The sequence below is a fragment of the Phascolarctos cinereus genome, unplaced genomic scaffold, assembly GCF_003287225.1.
Source record: "Phascolarctos cinereus isolate Bilbo 61053 unplaced genomic scaffold, phaCin_HiC Scaffold_5;HRSCAF=322, whole genome shotgun sequence".
In the NCBI taxonomy this organism is placed as follows: domain Eukaryota; kingdom Metazoa; phylum Chordata; class Mammalia; order Diprotodontia; family Phascolarctidae; genus Phascolarctos; species Phascolarctos cinereus.
The window spans coordinates 382008526-382029311 of record NW_027555958.1 but is presented as its reverse complement, the minus strand read 5'-3'; the positions used below and the strand labels follow the sequence as shown (position 1 = coordinate 382029311).

At 44.0% G+C, this 20786-nt stretch overlaps 1 protein-coding gene across 1 annotated transcript; it reads right to left on the bottom strand.

Annotated features, from left to right (window-relative positions):
• Positions 1-15633: 15633 nt before the first annotated feature.
• Positions 15634-19780, bottom strand: PHLDA3 (pleckstrin homology like domain family A member 3). The gene is made up of 2 exons (XM_021003196.2): positions 18737-19780; positions 15634-16385 (listed from the first exon to the last, which is right to left on the bottom strand). The coding sequence occupies exon 1, from the start codon at positions 19181-19183 to the stop codon at positions 18803-18805; it is 381 nt and encodes a 126-aa protein (XP_020858855.1). The 5' UTR covers positions 19184-19780; the 3' UTR covers positions 15634-16385; positions 18737-18802.
• Positions 19781-20786: the final 1006 nt, after the last annotated feature.

The window sequence follows — 20786 nt, the reverse complement described above, 5'->3', positions numbered from 1 at the left end:
ATAAGGAGATAATTCTTAAGAGGGTTAGGAAGTGTTTGCTTGGGATATATTCAACCAATAGGATGAACGAAGAGCTGATAGACATTTCAGCTGTGGGAAACCTTTTTGAGAGGACAGGAGCCCAGAGGACTGGGTGCTGATGATACAATATATCACCATTCCAAAGTACAGGAAGTCTTTTCCTAACCAGATATGGATCATGCACAGCATAGATTGTCTATGGCCAATGAATCAATCATCTAATGAGTAATCAATGAGTGTCTCTTGTGTGTCTTTTTGGAGTATATAGAAGTATAAGGTACAGTTATTTTGTATCTTAGGTTGACTTTCACCCACCACCTAGATTGCTTCTGGAACCACTTTGTTGAATAAGTTATAGTGGGGATTTCTTTATCTATTGGTTGGCCTGGATGGACACTTCCCTTCCAACTCTAAAGGAAAGGAGATGGCTCCTTCCAAGTCTAAAACCCTGTGATTCTGAGAATCTGTGATCTGCTAGTACCCTGATGGTACATACACAATGAAAGTAATTTGGCGTCCCCAAAATTATGTCATGTGTTTCAAACCCAGGGGGCAATGGCTTTTTTTTTAAATTTTTTTTTCCATATGCTTTTGAGTTGAAATTTTTTTTTCCCTTTTTCTCCCCCCCCCACCCTCCCCAAGATGGCGCACAATCTGACATAGGCTTTACATTTACATACCCATTAAACATATTTTCACATTAGTGAAGTTGTAAGTAAAAATTAAAACCAATAGGAGGAACCATCAGAAGGATGAAACAAAATTCAACTTAAGGTAAAATTAAGTGAGAGCAATTCAACTTCCATAGTTCTTTCTTTGGATGTGGACAGCATTTTCCATCCCGAGGCCTCTGGAGATGTCTTAGATACTCGTAATGCTGAGAAGGGTTCAGTTTAACATTCTTAGTCATTGCATAACGTGGCTGCTATTGTATACAAAGTCCTCTGGGTTCTGCTCACTTCACTCTGCATCAGACCATATAAGTCTTCCCAGGTTTTTCTGAAGTCAGCCTGTTCATCATTTCTTATAGAACAATAGTATTGCATTACATTCATATGCCACAACTTGCTCAGCCATTCCCCAATTGATGGGCATCCTCTCAATTTCCAATTCTTGGGCAATGGCTTTTAAGAGTACCTGCTATAGCAGGTAGCTAGGTGGCATAATAGATAGAGTACCAGCCCTAAAGTCAGGAGGACCTGAGTTCAAATGTGACCTCAGACACTTACACTTACTAACTGTGTGACCCAGGGCAAATCACTTAACCCTGGCTACTTTGGATTACCTGGGTCACGTCAGTCCTCCATCGACAGATAATTGGAAGCAAGTTGCATTTCCCTTGTCAGTTCCTTTAAGTGTGTGACTGTTTGTTTCACGGCAACCCGTGAAAGAAAGAAAAATGTAAAATAGCCCTTGGCGTCATCCCCCTTATACATCTGCTATGATGGCAGCAGAGGGGTAGTAAAAGTGGCAGAAGATAATAAGAATACCATAGGTTTTCAACTGTTTATAAGCTTGAACTTAACTGTTAGTACTCAAAATATGAGCTCTGTTGATCCACAAGTGGACCTACTACTGAAGGGAATTAGTCATGCCTATTATGACATTCTTGTTATAATGGAAAACAGAAGAAAGTTGCAGCCAAATGAAAGGATGTTTCACAGGTTCTCCTTGGAGAGGCAAATAAAGGAACTGTGGGCATTGCCTTTATCATGCATCCAAAGCCAAAAAGAAACATTATTGTATAAATAATTTGATTAGCTTGTATTATACTGCTCACAATAAGTATGTGCAAAAAAGACAACAAGGAAAATAACACAGCTTATGTACCAATATCTGTGGCAGAGGATGAAAGGTGTGAAATTAATTGAAAAATTCAATTAGACACTCAAAATTAAATCAATGATCACTTTGAATGTTTGAAGTTTGTAGTGGAAGACTTAAAAGTAAAAGCAGGAAGAGGTGAGAGAAGTGAGAAATCTATAAAGAAACATGGAACAGGAATAAAGAATTAGTGGCCAAAGACTTTTGGCTTCTAAATTAAGTATGTTTTCTTCAAGAAAATAAATTGATGCCTTGTTGGTGGAGTTGTGAACTGATTCAACCATTCTGTAAAGCAATTTGGTACTATGCCCAAAGGGCTATAAAACCATGCAGGCCCTTTGACCAAGCAATACCACTACCAGGTCTGTATTCCAAAAAAGATAAGAAACAAAAAGGAAAAGGACTCATATGTACAAAAACATTTATAGCATCTCTTTTCTGGGGATAAAGAATTAGAAGTTGAGGGGAAGCCCATCAATTGGGGAATGGTTGAAGAAACTGTGGTATGTGATTATGAAGGAATACTTTTATACTATAAGAAATAATGAGCAGATAAGTAGAGCCTATATCAGATTTCATGCCGTCTTGGGAAGGGGGAAGGAGAGGGAAGAAGAGAAAATTTAAAATTCAAAACCTTATGAAAGTGAATGTTGAAAACTAAAAGTAAATAAATTAATTTTTTTTTTAAAATTCATTATTCTCCAATATGGTTTCCAGGAGAGTCAACTGACCTCAATCTGTAAATTAGCCACTAGCAATGATTAATAAATTGATTATAAATTGCCCAGAGGAAAAAAAAAAAAGAAATAATGAGCAGGATGCTCTCAGAAAAACCTGGAAAGGCTTGTATAGACCAATGCAAAGTGAAATGTACTGTGTACAAAGTAACCACAATATTGCAAGACGATCAGCTGTGAACGACTTTGCTATTCTTAGCAATACAACAATCCAAGACAATCTCTCACGGATTTATGATGAAAAAATGCTGTCCATCTCCAGAGAAAGAACTGATGGTGTCTGAATACAGATTGAGGCATACTCTTTATTTTTCTTGAGGGTTTTTTTTGGTCTACATTTTCTTTCACAACATGACTATTATGGATGTGTTTTTTTGCATGACTACGCATGTATAACCTATATCGAATTGCTTGCCTTCTCAATGAGTAGGGGTGGGGAGGTGAGAGAATTTGGAACTCAAAGTTTTAAAGACAAATATTAAAATGTTTTTACATGTAACTGGGGGGAAATAAAATATTAAATAAAAGCTTAAAAAGGTAAAAAAAAAAAGAAATTGATAAGAGCTAGACATGGTGAGGCCTGAATAGCATTACAAAAAATGAAATTGACTATATTTTAACAGAGAAGAAACAACTCATTAGTGATGTAGGAGTCAGTTCTGAATCAACTTATCTATATAGCCAGATCACTAAATTATTGGAATAAAGATCAAATTTAATATGTAGCTTAAAAAAATGAGAAAAATATGACACAAAATTAAAACAACACTATTGTTTGAACTGATATAACTGGATGTAATCCAAATCAGTTTTTTTAATAATGAAAAATGGGTAATGGATGGAAGAAAGGACATAGACACAGAATATATTAATCCCACAAAGAAGTTTAACTAATGTTAAATCAATTGTCATAAGAAAGAGACCAAAAGACCCTACAAAATAAAGAAGTCATCAAATGTTCAACTTATTTGACAAAATGGAGAGAGATGGTAACCAAAGGCAGCTCCGGCTTGAAATATAAACTTGTTGGTAAAATTTCACTGATAAAAGTGATGGAAGATCATGCATAATATGGATGGGTAGAATCAGTTTAAAGGAACTTGATGAGAGACCCACTTAAGCAAAGTCAACCCGGAGCATTTAGGGATGAAAATGGAAAGAGGGCAGCAAAACAAAGAAAAATGGAAAATATCTGCAAAGATTTTTTTTTAAATTACTGCTTTCACCATGGAAGGAAGTGGTGCCACTATACTTGAACTTTAACATCGCTGTCCTGGATATGTTTATCTAGGAGGCAAAAATGGCATTAATTAGAACAAATGAAATAGACTAGATCAAGTGCACATAGAGAAGATCTCTGCTGGAGTGGCATTATTGTGCATATTGGGGAATCAATTCATAAGGTATCTGAAAAAGGTGAAGATACCAAAGGTGGGGGGAAAATGTTGGAGTATTACCCCCAAAAAGCTGATCAAAAGAACATCAACAGGTAGTGACCTATACAGATAAAAACAACAATAAAGAATAGCTAGCATTTATATAGCACCTACTCTGTGCCAGGCACTATGCTCAGCTCCTTACAAAATCTCTCTTTTGATCTTCACAACCTGAGGAGGTAGGTACTATTATTATCCCCGTTTTACAGTTGAAGAAACTGAGGTAAACAGAGGTTAAGTGACTTTCCCAAAGTTGTCCCATATATAAAAGTTGTTTTATTTAAAATATCTATACATATACATATTCCACTACAAACTATATCTTTAACATCACACAATTGACTGAAAATTTTGGAAAATATGAGATCCCACTGTTCCTATAGTTTCTTGTTTTTTAAAACTGACTCAGTAGAGCAAAATCTCACCTTAAAGACTCTTCCAACAGTGTCTCCCATCCATACATCAAAATTATTCAAGATTCCTTGAAAGACATATCAGTCCATTAATCTAGAAGCATATATTAAGCACCTACTATGTCACAAACACTGTGATGGGGGGAGAGAAGGGAACAAACATTTATTTCATGCCAGGAACTATGCTAAATGATGTATAAACATCTCATTTGAGATAAGAGCATATAAAAGCAAAAAAAAAAATGAAACAATCCCTACTGTCAAGGAGATCACATTCTATTGGGGAAGATAAAATGTACACATGTAAGATTATAAAGAGTAAATAAGGCAGCATGAATACCAGATAACTAAGAAGGGAGGATATTAGCAATTGGAGAGATCAGAAAAGGGTAAGGCGGTGCTTGAGAAGAGGTTACAACAGAGTACATTCCATCATAGGAGACAGATAACACAAAGGAACAGCAAGTGGATTGTCATGTGTGAGAAACAGAGAAGGTCAATTCTAGGAGTGTACTAAAGCCACCTGAATTCTAAATTCTAAATGAGAACATTTACACCTTGGCAAGCCCTGATTTGTAGCATTTGCCAATTTCCAAAATAGAAGTGTTTACATTGAAAATTTAACAATCAGCTCCCAAGCTGGTTCGAGACGGCTCCAACACACTTCTGCCAGGATCTCTGGGCTACAGGAGACCTCTGCTTTGGTTAATCCTCCTCAATCCAAGCTCCACTGCCACCTAACTTTTCAAAGACAGTCGTGGATCTCTTCTGGTATGAAAGGTCACATAAGGAAAGGGCTGGTTTTTGTAAACTTTGGGGGTGAGTTCTATTTAATTACCTTGATTTTGAAGTTGTAGGAACACTGGTTACATTTTCCTTGATTGGAGAGAAAGGAGGCATGTACTTAGCTAAGTGATTATCCAGTAACCTTGCCAGTGCACTATCTATCCACCATTCAACCAGGAGACTTCTTGACTGGCTAAGAGAGATGCTAATATGGTAGAATGGGTGAATGAGCAACATGCAGAGGACCCAAGTGGGAAAACCCCAAAACTGGTTAGGTGTGTTCTGGGAGTGAAGAAGGCATTCTGGGACCACGAGAGAGCCAGAGACCCTAGCCTAAAGATAACATATGTAATGTACTTTGCAAATCTTAAGGCAGTACATAAATGCTACCTGTTATTGTTATTACTATTATTATTATTACTAAAGGTCATGGAGACCAAGTTAAACCTGGTGAACTTTAGGATCATAGATATAGGGGATCATCCTACAGATAAGGAAACTGAGGTCTTGAGAAGGTAAGTAACTTGTCCGTGGTCACTCAGATAATTAATACATGGCAGAGACAGAGGAAGTGGTAATGTGCAGATCAGTAGGATTCAGTGATTAGCAAAGTTGAGAAAAGGATGAGAAATGAAAGTTATGTGGCCTAAGATAGTCCCCCAGAAGTTCCAAGAGCAGAAAATGGAGCTCCTAGAAAGGGATGTGGCCTAAGGCCTTGGATTGGATCCTTCAGAGATCTCTCACACCTCCATATTTTTAACACTATTATTTACACTCTGCTCCACACTCCCCTAAGGCCTTTTCTTTCTTCTCTATGCTTACCTAGATCTACCCACCCTTCAAAGCCAACTCAAGTCCCACCTTCCCCATGACTCACATTGATCTCCCTGATCTCAGACCCTCCCTTAACCTCATTTTAGTACCTTGTGCCAGCATCATACAACTCAGCATTTCACTGTTCTCTGTTCCATGTGGGTTGGTCTTGTCTCCACAACTAGATTGTAAACTCTTTAAAGGTAAGAAATAGAACTGACAAAGCCCAGATAAAGTCCATCTTCTAAGTCTTTCCCAGTCCTCTTTAATTTTAGTGTCTTCCCTCTGAGATTACTCCAGATTTACCCCGTTTATACATGGTTAGTTGCTTATTTTTCCACCAATAAACTGAGAACAACTTAAGAGCTGGGACTGTATTTTTGCTTTTCTCTCTATCTTCAGCACTTAGCACATCGTGTATTAGGCACCTAATAAACTCTGCCTTGACTTACTTAGACTTCTCTGCATCCCACACTGCCATTAGTGCAATAGCTAATTAACTCACCGACAGCATTAACACCAACTCTAATGTCACCATGAACCTTGTAGTCAGGTATACAATCTCTCTGCCTCACTGCAGTTAAGGTCCATTGTTTCTGCTTCTGTCCTCTGTCACTTTAGAAAACAGAATGTTGCCTCCATATTAGTCATCAAAGACGATCATTATTTCTAAAAGGATCGGTTTTGCAGACTCCTCCTTGAACAAAGTTCTACCTGCTTATTATTTGTCCTTCCCCATTGTTAACAGGGGCTTTCGGTCACCCTCCCTCTTTCTTCCCTCATTCCTATTATCAACAATAAACAAACACACAAACTAACAAATGAATGAATAAATAAATAAGTAAACCCTGACTATGTGTCAGAAACTATACTAAGGACTAAGAATATAAAGGCAAAAATGATACAATCCCTGCCCTGAAGTTTTATCAGAGGAAGATTATCAGGAGGAACCAGTAAAACACCATTAGAGAAAAAAAAAAAAGACTGAGTCGATGGTGCCCACTATAGATTCATGTGCTTCAGTCTCAGCTGGGCCCTTGCTGCCTCTCAGACAGCCTTTTACTGATTCTTTACAGTCAATATTTAAAAATGTTTCCATTCTTATCAAACCTTAAACTTATATATATATAAAATACATTATATAATGTATTTAAATATATATTATATAGAGTATATTCAAATACAGTGTTTTTAGTATGTATATTATATTTTAAAACATATAAAAAAATTCCAGGGTGGGGGGAGGAAGGGTTCACTAGTGTTGTTATCAAGAAGTAATAATAATTGACATTCACACACATAGCACTTCAGTGTTTATCAGATGCTTTACATTTAAAGCACTTGAGCCCCACAACAACCCTCTGAGGCAGATACTACAGGCATTTTTAATCCCATTTTACATGGGAGAAAACTAAGGGTTGGTGTAGTAACATTGCTTACCCACATTCACACAGGTAGGACATGGCAGAGGCAGGAGGTGAGCCCAGGTCTTCCTAAATCCAAGCCCAGTAACTCTAACCGCTATACCACAACTGTTGTTGTCTCTCAACTGTTATCCTAGGTTCAAACCCTTTCCCTCTACCTTTTTCTCCCATACTCTCATCCCTATTCAGCTCAGAACTTCTCTGCAGTTCCCTGATACCTCCATCCATCCCTCCTTTAGCCCTTTCCATGAAACCTATTCTACTGTAAACAAATTTCCTTACATCCCCCAGTGCTTTCTTGGATGTTCCTTCCACTATCTTAAATTAAAGGAAACCTAGCAGTTCCTTGATGATACCATATCCCTTGAAATCCTATCCTAGTGGAAGTAGCTTTTTTTTCTGTCTCCTCCTGACTTACAGGGTCAGGAGGGAGGGGTTGCCACACTCATTCCTTATTGCTGCTTCCAGCATCACTCAGCAACCACTCCTCCTTTGACACTCATGCCATCAGATAATACTGTTTTCTCTTCATGCTTGGAACATTTCAAGCCTCCAGGACATTCCCACTTTCCTCAAGGCACCTGATTCAGTTTTTTCTCTTTTGGTTTTCCTCAGTTGCTTTCCTTTTGCACCTGACTCAGTTCTTCTCTTTACTTTCATCCTCAGGCACCAACCCTGAAACTTAACATCTATATTGATCACCCTAGCCTCCGATTTATTTGTCCTCCACAATTCCAATTACTTTCATGGGCATTCCTCTTCAGCCACTCTCCTAAGATCACTTAAAATGACTCCAACTCTAAGAATATGAACTCTGAAATTTCCCTCCCTTACCAGTATCTTCTATTCTTCTCCTTTCTCCATTTCTTCATCCCTATGGAAACTTCTTTGTATCCTCACTGTGACACTCCCCCCATTTTTCTAAGCCATTGATCCCACATGATATTTGTTTTCCTACCCAGGTAGAACTCCATGGTCATAAGACCACAGATAGGATCACAGATCTAGAGTTAGAAGAGACCTCAGATGCCATCTAGTTTTCCCCCTTCATTGTACAGATAAGAAAAATGAGGATGAAAGAGGTTAGACTGCTTCTCAGTGGACACACTACTAGCAAACATTTATTTATTTGTTTGCTTGCAGCAATTGGGGTTAAGTGACTTGCCCAGGGTCACACAGCTAGTAAATGTCAAATGTTTAGTCTGAGGCAGGACTTGAACTCGGGTCCTCCTGACTTCAGGGTCATCGCTCTATCCTCTGCACCACCTAGCTGCCCCACTAGCAAACATTTATGAAATTCCTACTATGTGCCAGGCGTAAGTGGGATTTAAACCTAGCTTCTCCTGACTCTAACCTGGCATTTACCTACTACGGGGGGCTTCTTACACCTTTTCCCCCTGTGACCCCTTTTCACGTTTTGGCAGCATTTGCTGGTGTTGGGTGGAGTGAGGGCATGCGCAGTCCAAAGTACACATGCCTTGTGTTCAGAACTAAGGCTGCAGTGAGTTGTGCAATGCAACGCGGGCAAGCCCTGTCAGAAGCACCTCAGATTCATCATGAGTTTGATTTGTATTTAATTTTTGGTCGTTGCATGTTCAGAAACCTTTTACTGTTGCCAGATGTTTCTCAACCCTATATGTGGTTGAGACCCACAGTCTAAGAAATGCTCTACTACATCACACTCATACTTCCCCTCAAGTAAAAGTCTATAGCATCGATCTTTCCAGACAGTCTCCCATGCAACTACTATCCGGGCTCAATTCTGCTTAGCTTCTTAGATCAAATGAGATTAAGTACCAATGGTGGTATGGGCTTAGGCCATATCATCAGCCATTTCAAAAATTTGGTCATCACCACCCTAGAATCCCTTGTCCCCTTAATTTTGTACCATTCTCACTTTAAAGATTCTCAACTCTTGGTAACCCCTACTAACCATTCTTTGCATGTCCAAGGCTTAGCTGGCAAACATTGTTGGGAAAAGTAAAAACTGTGCTGAAGGTACCCAAAGATTCACATGCTCCAGTCTTGGTGGGGGACTTCACTGCTTCTCAGTCATCCCTTTATTGACTCCTTGCAACTAATGTTCCAAAATATTTACACTCTTCTCAAGCCTTTGGTTTCACTGAGCACACAGACATATACACAGACACACAGACACAGACACACACACACACACACACACACACACAGACACAGACACACACACACACACACACACCCCTCCACTTTCTATAGAACACCATGATTCCTACTTTACTGAGACTGAGGTGATTTCATTCTACCTCCCTCTACCTAGATGGCTTCTGAGGTCTCTTCTACCCCATTCTATCTCTACCTCCCTCCTTTCCACCACAAAAGCCCTATGTATTTTCACCTTCTCTCTCAACCATTCACCTGGCATCTGAGGAAGAAATGTCTCTCTTCCTTGCCAACTTTCATTCTCTACTTTCCTTTTTCTGGATCATAGCCCATCCTGCTTCAAGGACCTTTCTTCCTTGACTGTCCCCAGTGACTCTTTGGATCGTCAGTGCCTTTTACTAGCTTCCTCAATCAATCAGGCAGTCAATCAGTAAGCATTTACTATGGGCCTGGTGCTGGGCTGCAAATGAAAAGGAAGTGGCTTTTAGCCTTCAAAAGTTTACATTCTATCAAGGGAAACAACACATATTAATATAAGTAGATACAAAATGTACATAATTTAAATACGAGGTAATTCAGAGGGAAAGGCACTAGCAGGGGCAGGGGATTAAAGAAGATCTCAAGTCCCCTAGCAAGTGGTTCTTGAGTTAAGCTTTGAAGGGAGCCAAGGGTTCTAAGAGGTGGAGGGGATGAGTGAGTGCATTCCAGGCATGGGGGCCAATGAAGCTACAGAGAGAGAATGTTATATGCAAGGAACCACATGAAGGCCAGTACATAAAGGCATAATGAGCCTGGAAAGGTAGGTTGCGGGCAGGTTGTCCAGGGCTTTGCAAGCCAAACAGATTCTAAAGGTATCAAGGAGAACTGGAGTTTATTGGAGCAGAGGAGGGCATGGTCAGGCATGTGCTTTGGCAGCTGGTTCTGACCAGTCAAGAAGCTGTTGCCGTAGACTAAGTGAGAGGGACAGGAATTGGGTTGGTTGTGGCAGGAATGGAGATAAGGAGACAGATACCTGTTCAGTCTTCATGTCTCTCCTTACCTAAATGTCTTTCCTCAACTCCACCTTCTTAAATTATCCCATTTTCTCTCTCCTTTCCTTCACCACTGAACTTCTTTTCCTGGTTTTCTCTTCATTTTTTTATTAATTTATTTTGATGCATCAACAATCCCTTCCATAAGCTTTTGAGTTTTAAATCCTACCAAACTTTTTTGAAAGAGTAGTCTACTTATGCTTCTACTTCCTTTCTAACCACTTATTCAAAATTGCAGTAGCTCAAAAGAAATGTGAGATGCGCAAATTTAGAGATTTCCACTCCAAATGTTCATATGGACTATTTGTGCCTGACCTGTGGTAGAACCTTCCAAGCTCACATTGGTCTGATCAGCCACAGTTGGATGCAGTGTACCTTGACCCCGACATAGTGATGTGATTTGGGGACTTTTCAAGAACAAAGGACAACCACCAGTCAACCACTGACACTTCATCCCTTTATAATCTGACTTCTTTCCCCATCATTCCACCGTAACTGCTCCCTCAGAGGTCAGCAAGGAACTCCCAGTCATCAATCCTGGTGCCCATTTGTCAGTGCTCATCTTCCTTGGCTTCTCTGCTACCTTTGGATTGGATATTATTGACCATACCCTCTTTCTTGAAACTCCTCCCCTGGTTTCAGTCCCACTACATTATCTGATTCTCCTACCTCTCTGCTCTTCTGTCTCCTTCAGGAGGTCCTGGGTTCAAATCCAATCTCTTACACTTACTACCTGTATTAACCCAGAGATCAGGCATACAAGTCACTGAACTTCTCTAGACTCAGTTTCCTTATCAGTAAAATAAAGGGGAGGGGGTCATACTAAATGGTCCCTGAGGTCCTTTCTAGCTTCAGGTCAATATAGATGGTCCCCAAATTTTTGTTCTTGGCCCTTTCCCATTTCCTTCCTACATTTTCATCTACTCCTACATCTCTGTGTAAGTGATTTCCAAATTTTTATCTTCAGCCCTGAACTCTCTCTGGAGCTCCAGGCCTGCATTTCTAACTACCTGCCGTGTCTACCAGGATGCAGTGCTGGAAATTGAAATATGGAATCCTGAAAAAGGTAAGATCCTTGAAGGCAGGGATGTTTTTTCTTTGACTTTATTTTCTCAGTGTCTACCTCAGTCCCTTGCATGTATAAGTTCTATCTAATGGGTGCCTCAGGTGGCATACCTCAACAAATTCACCAATTTCCACAGCACTCTAACTCCTCTCTTTGATTTCAATACTTCTCTTTGGTACCACTATCTTCCCAGTCACACAAGGTTCAAAACCATGAAGTCACATTTGGCTCTTCTTCACCCTAAATATCCAATTAGTCGTCATCTCATCAATCTCTCTAGCATCTGCTTCTTTTCATGCCTACCATCACCAACCAAACGCAGTTCCCAGGTACTATAGCTTAGGCTATTACAAAAAATAAAAACAAACCAACTGATTCTCAGTTCTCCCACATCCCAAACTCAGTCCCAAAGAATTCTACAGTTCAAATAATGTCCTTTCCTGCTTAAACACTTTCAATAGTTTTTCATTATCTACCAAATAGAGTTCAAAGCCCTCAGCCTACAAAATCTGACCCCAATCTGCATCTGCCCACCCTATTACTTTTCTACTACCTCCCTACACATATCCTAAACCAGAGTTGGGAAACTCAAGGCCTCGAGGCCACATGTGGCCCTCTAGATCCTCAAGTGCGGCCCTTTTTTTAAGGGGATTTGTTCTGTGAAGTTTAGATTCAAAGGGATCTTGAGGATCTGGAGGCCACAGGTTCCCGACCCATGTCCTAAACTCTAGTCAAATGGGACTCTACTTACTGCTACCTGATTATACCAAGAGTATTTTCCCAGTCTCTTTGCCTATGATCATATAGTACGCTCACCCTGGTATGCCCTCCCTTTAGAATTTGGAGTCAGGAACATCTAGGTTCAAACCTGTTTGGGCCTCAGTTTCATCATCTATAAAATAGGCAAGTTGGACTGGATGGCTTCTAAGTTCCCTTTCAGGTCTGAACGTATAATTTCACAGCCTGCTCTGAGTCCCTAATGAGATAATCGATGTAAAATGCTTCTCAAACTTTAAAATACAATCCAAATGCCAATTATCATCATCTCTACTGTTAAAATCCTAGCTAAAGACAAAGAAACAGTCCCTGCCTTCAAGAAGCTTACCTTCTGTTAGGGGAATACAACATGTGCACAAGTAAAGATAATGAATATACCTTGTGAGATGCAATGTGACTTGGTGGTTACAGAGCTGGCCTCAGGGTCAGGTAGACGTGGGTTCTGGCTTCTGGTTGTGTGACCCTGGGCAATTCACCTCTCAATGCATTAGACAACTCTCCAAGACCACTAGAATTTGCAGAGCAGGCACTGTTCTGTGTTGTAGAGAAAGTTCTTCCCTAGGAGTTCCCTACAAAGGCAAAATCACAAGTCTGGTGCAAAAACAGTATACTTTGGGCCTCAATCTGGTGGCAGCTAGGTGATGTAGTGGGTAGAACACTAGACCTGGAATCAGGAAGACATGAGTTCAAATCCAGCCAGATACTTACTAGCTATGTGACCCTAGGCAAGTCACTTAACCTCTGTTTGCCTCAGACTGTTCAGCTGTAAAATGACAGTAATAATAGCATCTCCTTCCTAGCGTTGTTGTGGGCATCCAATGAGATGATATCTGTAAAGAGCTTTGTAAACCTTACAGGACTGTACAAATGCCAGTTTCCCAATTATTTGTATTCCTGTCTTAACTCTCCAAGTTGACTAGAAGCAGAGAACTTTCCCTTACCAAGCTTTAGCTATTCACACCATAGCACAGATCCCAGCTCTGGTTAGAAACGAGACATTGGTTTAATTGAATAGGAAGTAAGCTTCACCTTCCTAAATACCCCGCCTTCCTCCCTCTAATCCCAGTGTGAACCATCTCTCCTCTCCCTCAATGCCCTCCACACCCAATTTCCCCACCCCCAGGCTCTCAGGCCTTTAGCATGCACAGTCCACGAGGTTCTTAGTTGCACACCAGGGACTTATTCTGTCCCAGTTTACCCAAAGATGACTCATGTGCCTGGCCACAGAGAGAGACTGCAGCTCCTCCTTCTCAGCAGCACAGTGTTCTTACAGCTAAATGAGCACAGTTTTTCCATCTCATGTATATCTCGTAGCATAGCCAAGGCCCAGTTTCTGTCCTCCCCCCTTCCTTACCCCACTACCCCACACAGAGTTCCCAACCTATTTTCTGTCTAATACAAGGAAGCCTAAAGTTTGAGGGACTTTCTGTTCTTGCTTAAGAATACAGCAACATTTGGGAGCCATTAAAACATTCCTAACACTGGAAGAAAGATCTTTCTCTCCCAAATCAGGACGAAGAGGCCCCAAAGACAAGACATTCCATGGTTGGGAAAGTGAGAGTGCTCTAGGCCCTGCTCTGCGGCCATGTGACCTTTGATAAACTGCATTCTTTCTCAGAGCGTTCTGGGAAAAGGGGGCTCTTACCCCATGAGTGGGAGAGTGGCACAGAGCTCTGGATGGTATGGATGGCACAGCATGGCTCATTCCTTGCTGATGGGAAAACCAGACCACAGAGAAGAAGTATTGGAGTCCAAGTCTTAGGCATTGAGGGAGGAATGGAAGTCAGATCCAGCCAGCTACCTTCATCTACTCTGCTCCTATTTCCTGAAGGTCATGGAATCCAAAGAACTATTCCTTCAAGGCCCTTGTTTATTCAGGCTTTTGCTGAACAATTTTCCCTGCCCTCCCTCCCCATGCCTCACCTAAGTTCAGGCCTTCACCTGGGAGTGAGGGAGAAGTTCCCAACCTGGTGTGATAGGACAGACTCCACAAAGTCCTGTCTGGAAACCCCTAGTTTCATTACTTTGGGTTAGACCTTAAAGGAACAGGGATTTTCTATTAAAACGTCCCCTTAAATGATGAATCCTACCTAGAAAGGAAAGAGAAAGGACAGCCCTCTGCCACATGTACCCATTAATGTGGATTTTTTTTTTTGAAAAATCAAATTAGCTATTACTTTGGAAAGAAGAGAGCTCACTGGGCAGTGGGGAATGGAACAGAAGACAGTTCAATTTTAATGGAAGATGGTGGTTTCAGTGAGCTAGGAAAAGATGGGAGCACAGGATGGGGGTGGGGCACAACAGGAAATCTTAATAAGCCACTGGGCATCTAATATAATTTCCTTTGAATTTAAGGATTATCTCACTTTTGTATTTGTATCACAAAGGCTTAGCATAATCGACTTAGTAAATGTGTGTTCATTGATTGATAGGTTGAAGAGGGCCTTAGTTGCTTGAAGGCTAGAGGGGGTCCTAAAATTACTTTAGGATTTGTGAGTCCTATGCCACCTGGTCTTGCTACTCTACCCAGGATACCCTGGATGAGATTTGTGTTGGCCAATCTTTATGTTTTGCTTAGGGGAAGGTGGGGTGGGGGATGTGAGGGACAGTGAAAAAGTGTGGAAGGGATTTGGTACCCAATATATAGGGATCTGTACTTGGCAACTGACTCCTGCATGACCCAGGGCATCTCTTTCTCTTCAGCCTTAACACATAAATTATAGAGTGGGTGGAGGGGCAGAGAGCGGAATAAATAGTTCCCATCTTGTTCCTATTCCCTAGTTTTCAACCAGCCTCTAAATGAGTCCCAAGGCAGGGTATGAAGAGGGAAGGGAGTTCAGATAACCTCCATCCAGGAAGCAGTGCAAATTCCTAGGATTCCAGTCCACCAAGTGGAGTTTCTGGAGGAGGGGGAGCTTTTGAGGGATCAGTGATAACTTGTGGTAGTCACCAGAAGGCAGGGTGGGAGTGAGGTTTGGGATGGCCCATCCTTGCCTCTCTTCTAGTTTCCACCAAATGGAAACTCCCCCCAGTATTCCTAGGTTTGATTACCTGCCTCCCCAACCAAACTCGAGAACCAGAGGTATCTCTGAGCTAGGGTCAGGAGAAAGAAGCCCTGGCCTCTACTGTGGATTCGGCGGGCAAAGAAATTCACTCAAGTCAACAATGTTGTCACTACCCTTTGTCAGGGACAACTTCATTCTGTAACTGGCATGAAATGGTAATGGCAAGGCCCCTGAACCCTAACACCAGAGCTGGGGAGGGAACAGGTATGAGGTCATGGGAGTACAGAGAAGGGGCCTAGACAGAGGGTCCCCCAAGAGGACCTAAGCAGCAACAAGTCCCAAAGATTGGGAACTAAGCCCCAACTGTTCCATTCCCTTGGGGTTGCTCCCCAAATGCAGGAGTTCAGAGACAGTCGCCACGTTCCCTCTTGAAGGCATACCAGGCTAAGGCTGGCCCCACCTGTCTCTCTCACATGGTCCTAGAAGGCCCCAGTCCATGACTGCGGGAACATCATCTTCTTCACCAGGTGAGCACCGTGGCCCAGACTGTGACTGATGACAGTCTCTTGGGTTGAGAGAATGGGATTGCACATGAGGAACAGAGGTTCTTCTGAGAGTAGTGAGAGGCCCTCAGTAGTCTTTCTGGCCTCCTGCTACCCGGGGAGAAGGAGCAAAACTGAAGACAGATAATTCTGAGCCGTCTGTGTCTCTATGGAAGGCAGTGACATTTCTGGGGCCTCCAGGGGCAGGATCTTCATTCTCAGTCCTTCCTGACATTTCACTCTCTTTCCCAGGAGAAGCAAAGCCCCATGGACACTATTTCCTTTTGCTCCTGCCAAGTCCTGAGTCCACTTCATTCATCCTGACCAGCAGGGACAGTTCAGGCTCCCGGGTTTCAGAAAGGGCTGGGAAGCTGAAGAGGGAGAACAATGGTTAGGGCTATGCAACAACCCAGGGCCATCACCAGTAAGCAGAGAACAATGGCCAGGTAGAAAGACAGCCTGATACAGAAAGGCTTGTAGAGGGTGGGGGGAGTATCTAGCAAGGGTAAGAAATTGCCTCTTAAGGACCAGAGCCATCCTTAACATCAGCTAAGACAATCATAATGGGGTTTGAGTTGTATTAGAGATATATTTTTTCAGACCCTCAAAACTAACTCCACCTCCAGCCCTCTCCTTATTAAAAAGAGGAGGAAGAATTGGGAGGAACTGAGACTTGGATATGAAATTTTGAAGCACAGGGAAAGCATAGAGAAAAGACTAAAGAAAAACTGAAGGGGATTAAGAAACCTTAGAGATTATTTAGTCTAACCCTTTCATTTTGCAGACGAGTAACTGAGACCCAAAGAAGGGAAAGGATTTGCTCAAGGTCACTCTGTCTTCATGGGAGAATCAGGATTGGAATCATGGTCTTCTGACTCCTAGCCTAGAAGTCTTTGTACCATATCATGCTGCCTCCTCCTCCTCCTCTACCCTGAAGTCTTGTGCCTCCCTCCTTCCCCACCCCACTCCGAAGATGGATGGTATCTGGGGCAGAGGGCATTGGGCTGGGATTCAAGTCTCCTGGGTTCTATTCCTGACACCCCCTCCCACTAGACGAGTTAGTTTCCCCTAAGCCTGCTCTGTCTGCCCCTCCTCCTTCAACGGGTCATTGCTTCCCTGGGAATATGAAACATCATGAAGAATGAATCACAGTGTTGCCCTGTGGACCCAGGGTTTCTCTCTGCCCATCTGCTGCTTTATCACGTCCAGCCTCTGCTTCTCTAGACCCCATGTTCACATACTGGCCTTACTCAGTCTGAGCAGGACAGGGTGTACAATCATTCTCCTCACCCTCTGCCCTACCTCAGGCATACCAGGGAGTACCCTGACTCTTCCTGTCTCCTAGGGAAGGGAAACGCCTATGTATCTCTTAGGACCCTACCTGATTTCCTGTCCTGAGTCTGGAGACCTTGAGGGAGAAACTGCCCATACTTACAAGATACTTCTCCCCACTTTCTGAATCCATCCCATTGTTGGTACACACCATCTTACCCCTCTACCTATGTGAAGAGCACTAGCTCAGGCCCCTTTGGTCACTTTGATCTGAGGGTCTCTCCCTTGGCAGTGAAAAGAGGGGAAAAACTACCTCCTTTAACCACTGGCCGGTCACTTGTAGGATGAAGGGCATCCAGATGCCCTCCCTCTTTGGGGTAGACAGCACCTGAGATGAAAGGTTTCTTTTCCTATACTGGCCAAGATTTTAAGATAAAGGATTTAATTCTGTAGCATCTGTTTTACTTCTGAACCCACACACACACACACACACACACACACACTTCCTTTCTCACTGGAGATTAAGAGCTGGAGGAACAAGAAACCTGCCCTGGAAGTTAGAGCTTATCCTGTCCCCTCAGCCTGGACCTCTTCTTTTCCTGTCCTTTCTTCTCCTAGTAAAGAGGAGAAGGGAACCCTCACAAAAATCCCTCTCTAGGCCCAAGTTTCTCTATCTGTAAAATAAGGGTGTTGGACCAGATGAACCCAAAGGTCCCTTCCTGCTCTAATATTCCAGGAGTTCGTGACTTTAATCTATATTTCCATGACTCCAATCCTGCCTGACATTCTATGGTTCTTATATAAGATCCCAAGACATGGAGGTTTCAGTCAGTCCCATTCTCCAGCTATCCTTAGATCCCTATTTTAGGATTGCCAAATTACTGAGGAACCTGCTCTGAAGCCCATTCCTCCCTTCCTTTTCTTTTGAAGGTTGTGGCTGGTTACAGTAGTCTGGGGAAAAAGGTCAGGCAGGGTATCTGATGGGAGGTGGGAGAAGCAGAAACTCTTGCTCCAGACTAACATGGTGGGCTGGACAGTGAGGGAAAGACTGCATCAACTATATCAACCTTAATCCTCTTCACTTCCACATGAGCCAAAGAGGCCTCAATGCCTGGAGCAAGTGGGAGATTGTTTGCCAGGTCACCCTGGGTTCCTTTCTTTTATAACCAGACCCCTTACCCTTCTTTTTAACCTGTGCTCTCAGCCAAAAAGTAGCGGTCCCTCTCTCGACTTGGCCCCCTGCCCTTTGGCTGTTTGCCAACAGGGAAGGCGTTTAGGCATGAATTACTGGGTCTCCTGTCATTGGATTCATTGTTCCCCCGACTCTGTTGTCAGAGCCCGGACCTAGAGCCTGCCTGGCCAGGACTTCTATGTCCACCACCAGCTTCCCTGCAGTTCAGAGGAGAGAAGTTAATTGGGATCTCCACCCCCACAGAGCCAGGGCACTAACCTGATATGGTTCCCTGGACGGAAAGGACAGCAGGATTGAGGTGGAGCATGGTGAGGGGAGCTGGGCCTAGGACACCAGGGTCCCTGGCCCAAGACTCTGCCGGGCTCGAACAGTCTGGATGGCCTGTTGGTTCTTGAACTTGACCAGACCCAGGGTGATCTGTGCGTTCCAGCCAGGATCCTCGAGGGGGCAACGGAAGTCGATCTCCCCGCCGTCCTCCGTCACCAGAGTGAAATAGATATGCCGCTCGGTGCTCTCCACGCACTCCACCGCCTTGATTCGATCGAAGCTGAGCTCCTTGGGCCGCCCGCCGGTGCCTTTGACCTCGAAAAGCTGCAGCCCCCGCTCGGTCAGCACGCACCGCTTCCGCTTCCAAAGCTGCAGCAGCCCCCCGCTGCGCTTCTCCAGCACCCCCTCCTTTAGCACCTTCGCTGCCGCTGTCGTCATCTGGGCTTCGAGCCCTTCTGCCTCACAGTCCTCAGACTTTGGTCATGCCCCTGGGGACAGGATCCCCGAGACCCTCGCCGGCCACTTCCCAAGAAAGTGGTGTAACAGACAGTAGGTACACTACTACGTGTACCCCAGGACTGATTGCGCTGGACCCCACTCCTAGATCTATCCCCCGCCTGGCTGTGTCCTGTGCCCCGCTATATAGGATCTGCCCCTAATCTGTCTGTACTTCAATTTACAGCTTTCTCTTTACACCCTCTCCGACGACACCCCTCTCTTCCCTTTATGCCCCTCCTGGCAGTCCCCCAGCACCGATCTGCCGGCCTCTGGGCATCCAGAACCTATAGGTCACCGTCTTCTGCGGTCCCTCTGCGCTCGCTCCCTCCCGGCCTGGCCTGCCTGTCTACGTAACCCCTGCCTTCTCCCTCCCCGTGGGCTCTGTCTGGGCGCTCAGCGCAGCTCCGAGTATGTGCCCTTACATGTTCCTCTCCTCTCCTCCCGCCCAGCCCCTCCGAGCATTCCTGGCCGGCTCGGCCCCGCCCCTCCGCGGGCCAGGCCCTGGCCCAGACACAGCCTCAGGGGGGCGGGGCGGCAGCTGGGATTCATTCACAAACTGGCAGGCCCGGGGAGCTGACCGGGCTGGGGGGGGGGAGGGGAGGGATGGAAGAGAGAGAGGAGGGGAGGGGAGGGGAAGGGGGGTGACGGGAGGTGAGGGGGGGTGACGGGGGGGGGGGAGAAGGAGAAACGAGGACTAAGAGGGGGAACTGCTTGTCCCAGCAGCCCAAGTCTTATTCGATCTCTTCTGCAAACTTCTTAGGCATTATCCCTCCCCCGCCCCCATTTCCCGTCCCCTCCCCTCACCCGGGCCGGGCCATGTGGCTAACAGCCTTGACCTGTGATATTGGGGGTGGGCCTGCCAGGGGATGTGTTCCATGGCTGTGGAGAAGGGTATGGATTGGGAGTTCAGGTTTGGAGGGGCCTGGGAGGCTTTGGCCTGCCTCTAGTGCTTCCGGGTATGTAAAATGCTTGCACATGCACTCTCACCCAAAGAAGCCCTTCTTCATTCACCTTCTGCCAGTTTGGAGGTGAAGGAGATAAGGCACAAGCAAGGGTCTGAAGCAGCTGTGGCTCCCTAGCTTAGGGATGGAGAGAAGCAGTTGGGACAGGAAGAGGGAATGGAGATAAGGGAGTCACTGTGCCCTTACCCAGGGCCCCCTTCTCTCCTTCCCAGCTGGGTGAGAGAGGAAGCAGATGGGCCAGCTGTGTTGCCCAGAGGATACCTTGTGCACTCAGTCACTTTCAGTTCTGAGCTAAAATCTGCCCCAGAATCTCCCATCTCAGATACTGCCAGCTGACAGTCTCCACCCTTCCTGCTCTCCTAGAGAGCGTGGGGTTGTGAGGTGCCCTGTTGGGGATGGATTGTGATAGAGATATGGATTACCTCCTGACTTTAGAAAATAAAATGCAACGGGAAAGAAATGAAGGCCTCTTCCTATATCCTGTCTCTCTTCCCTGTAGGGAAGGAAGACCATCTTGGGAATGGGGCCCGAGAATGGGAACTCGATCTCCTGGGGTCTATTCCCAGGTACCCACCTCTTTG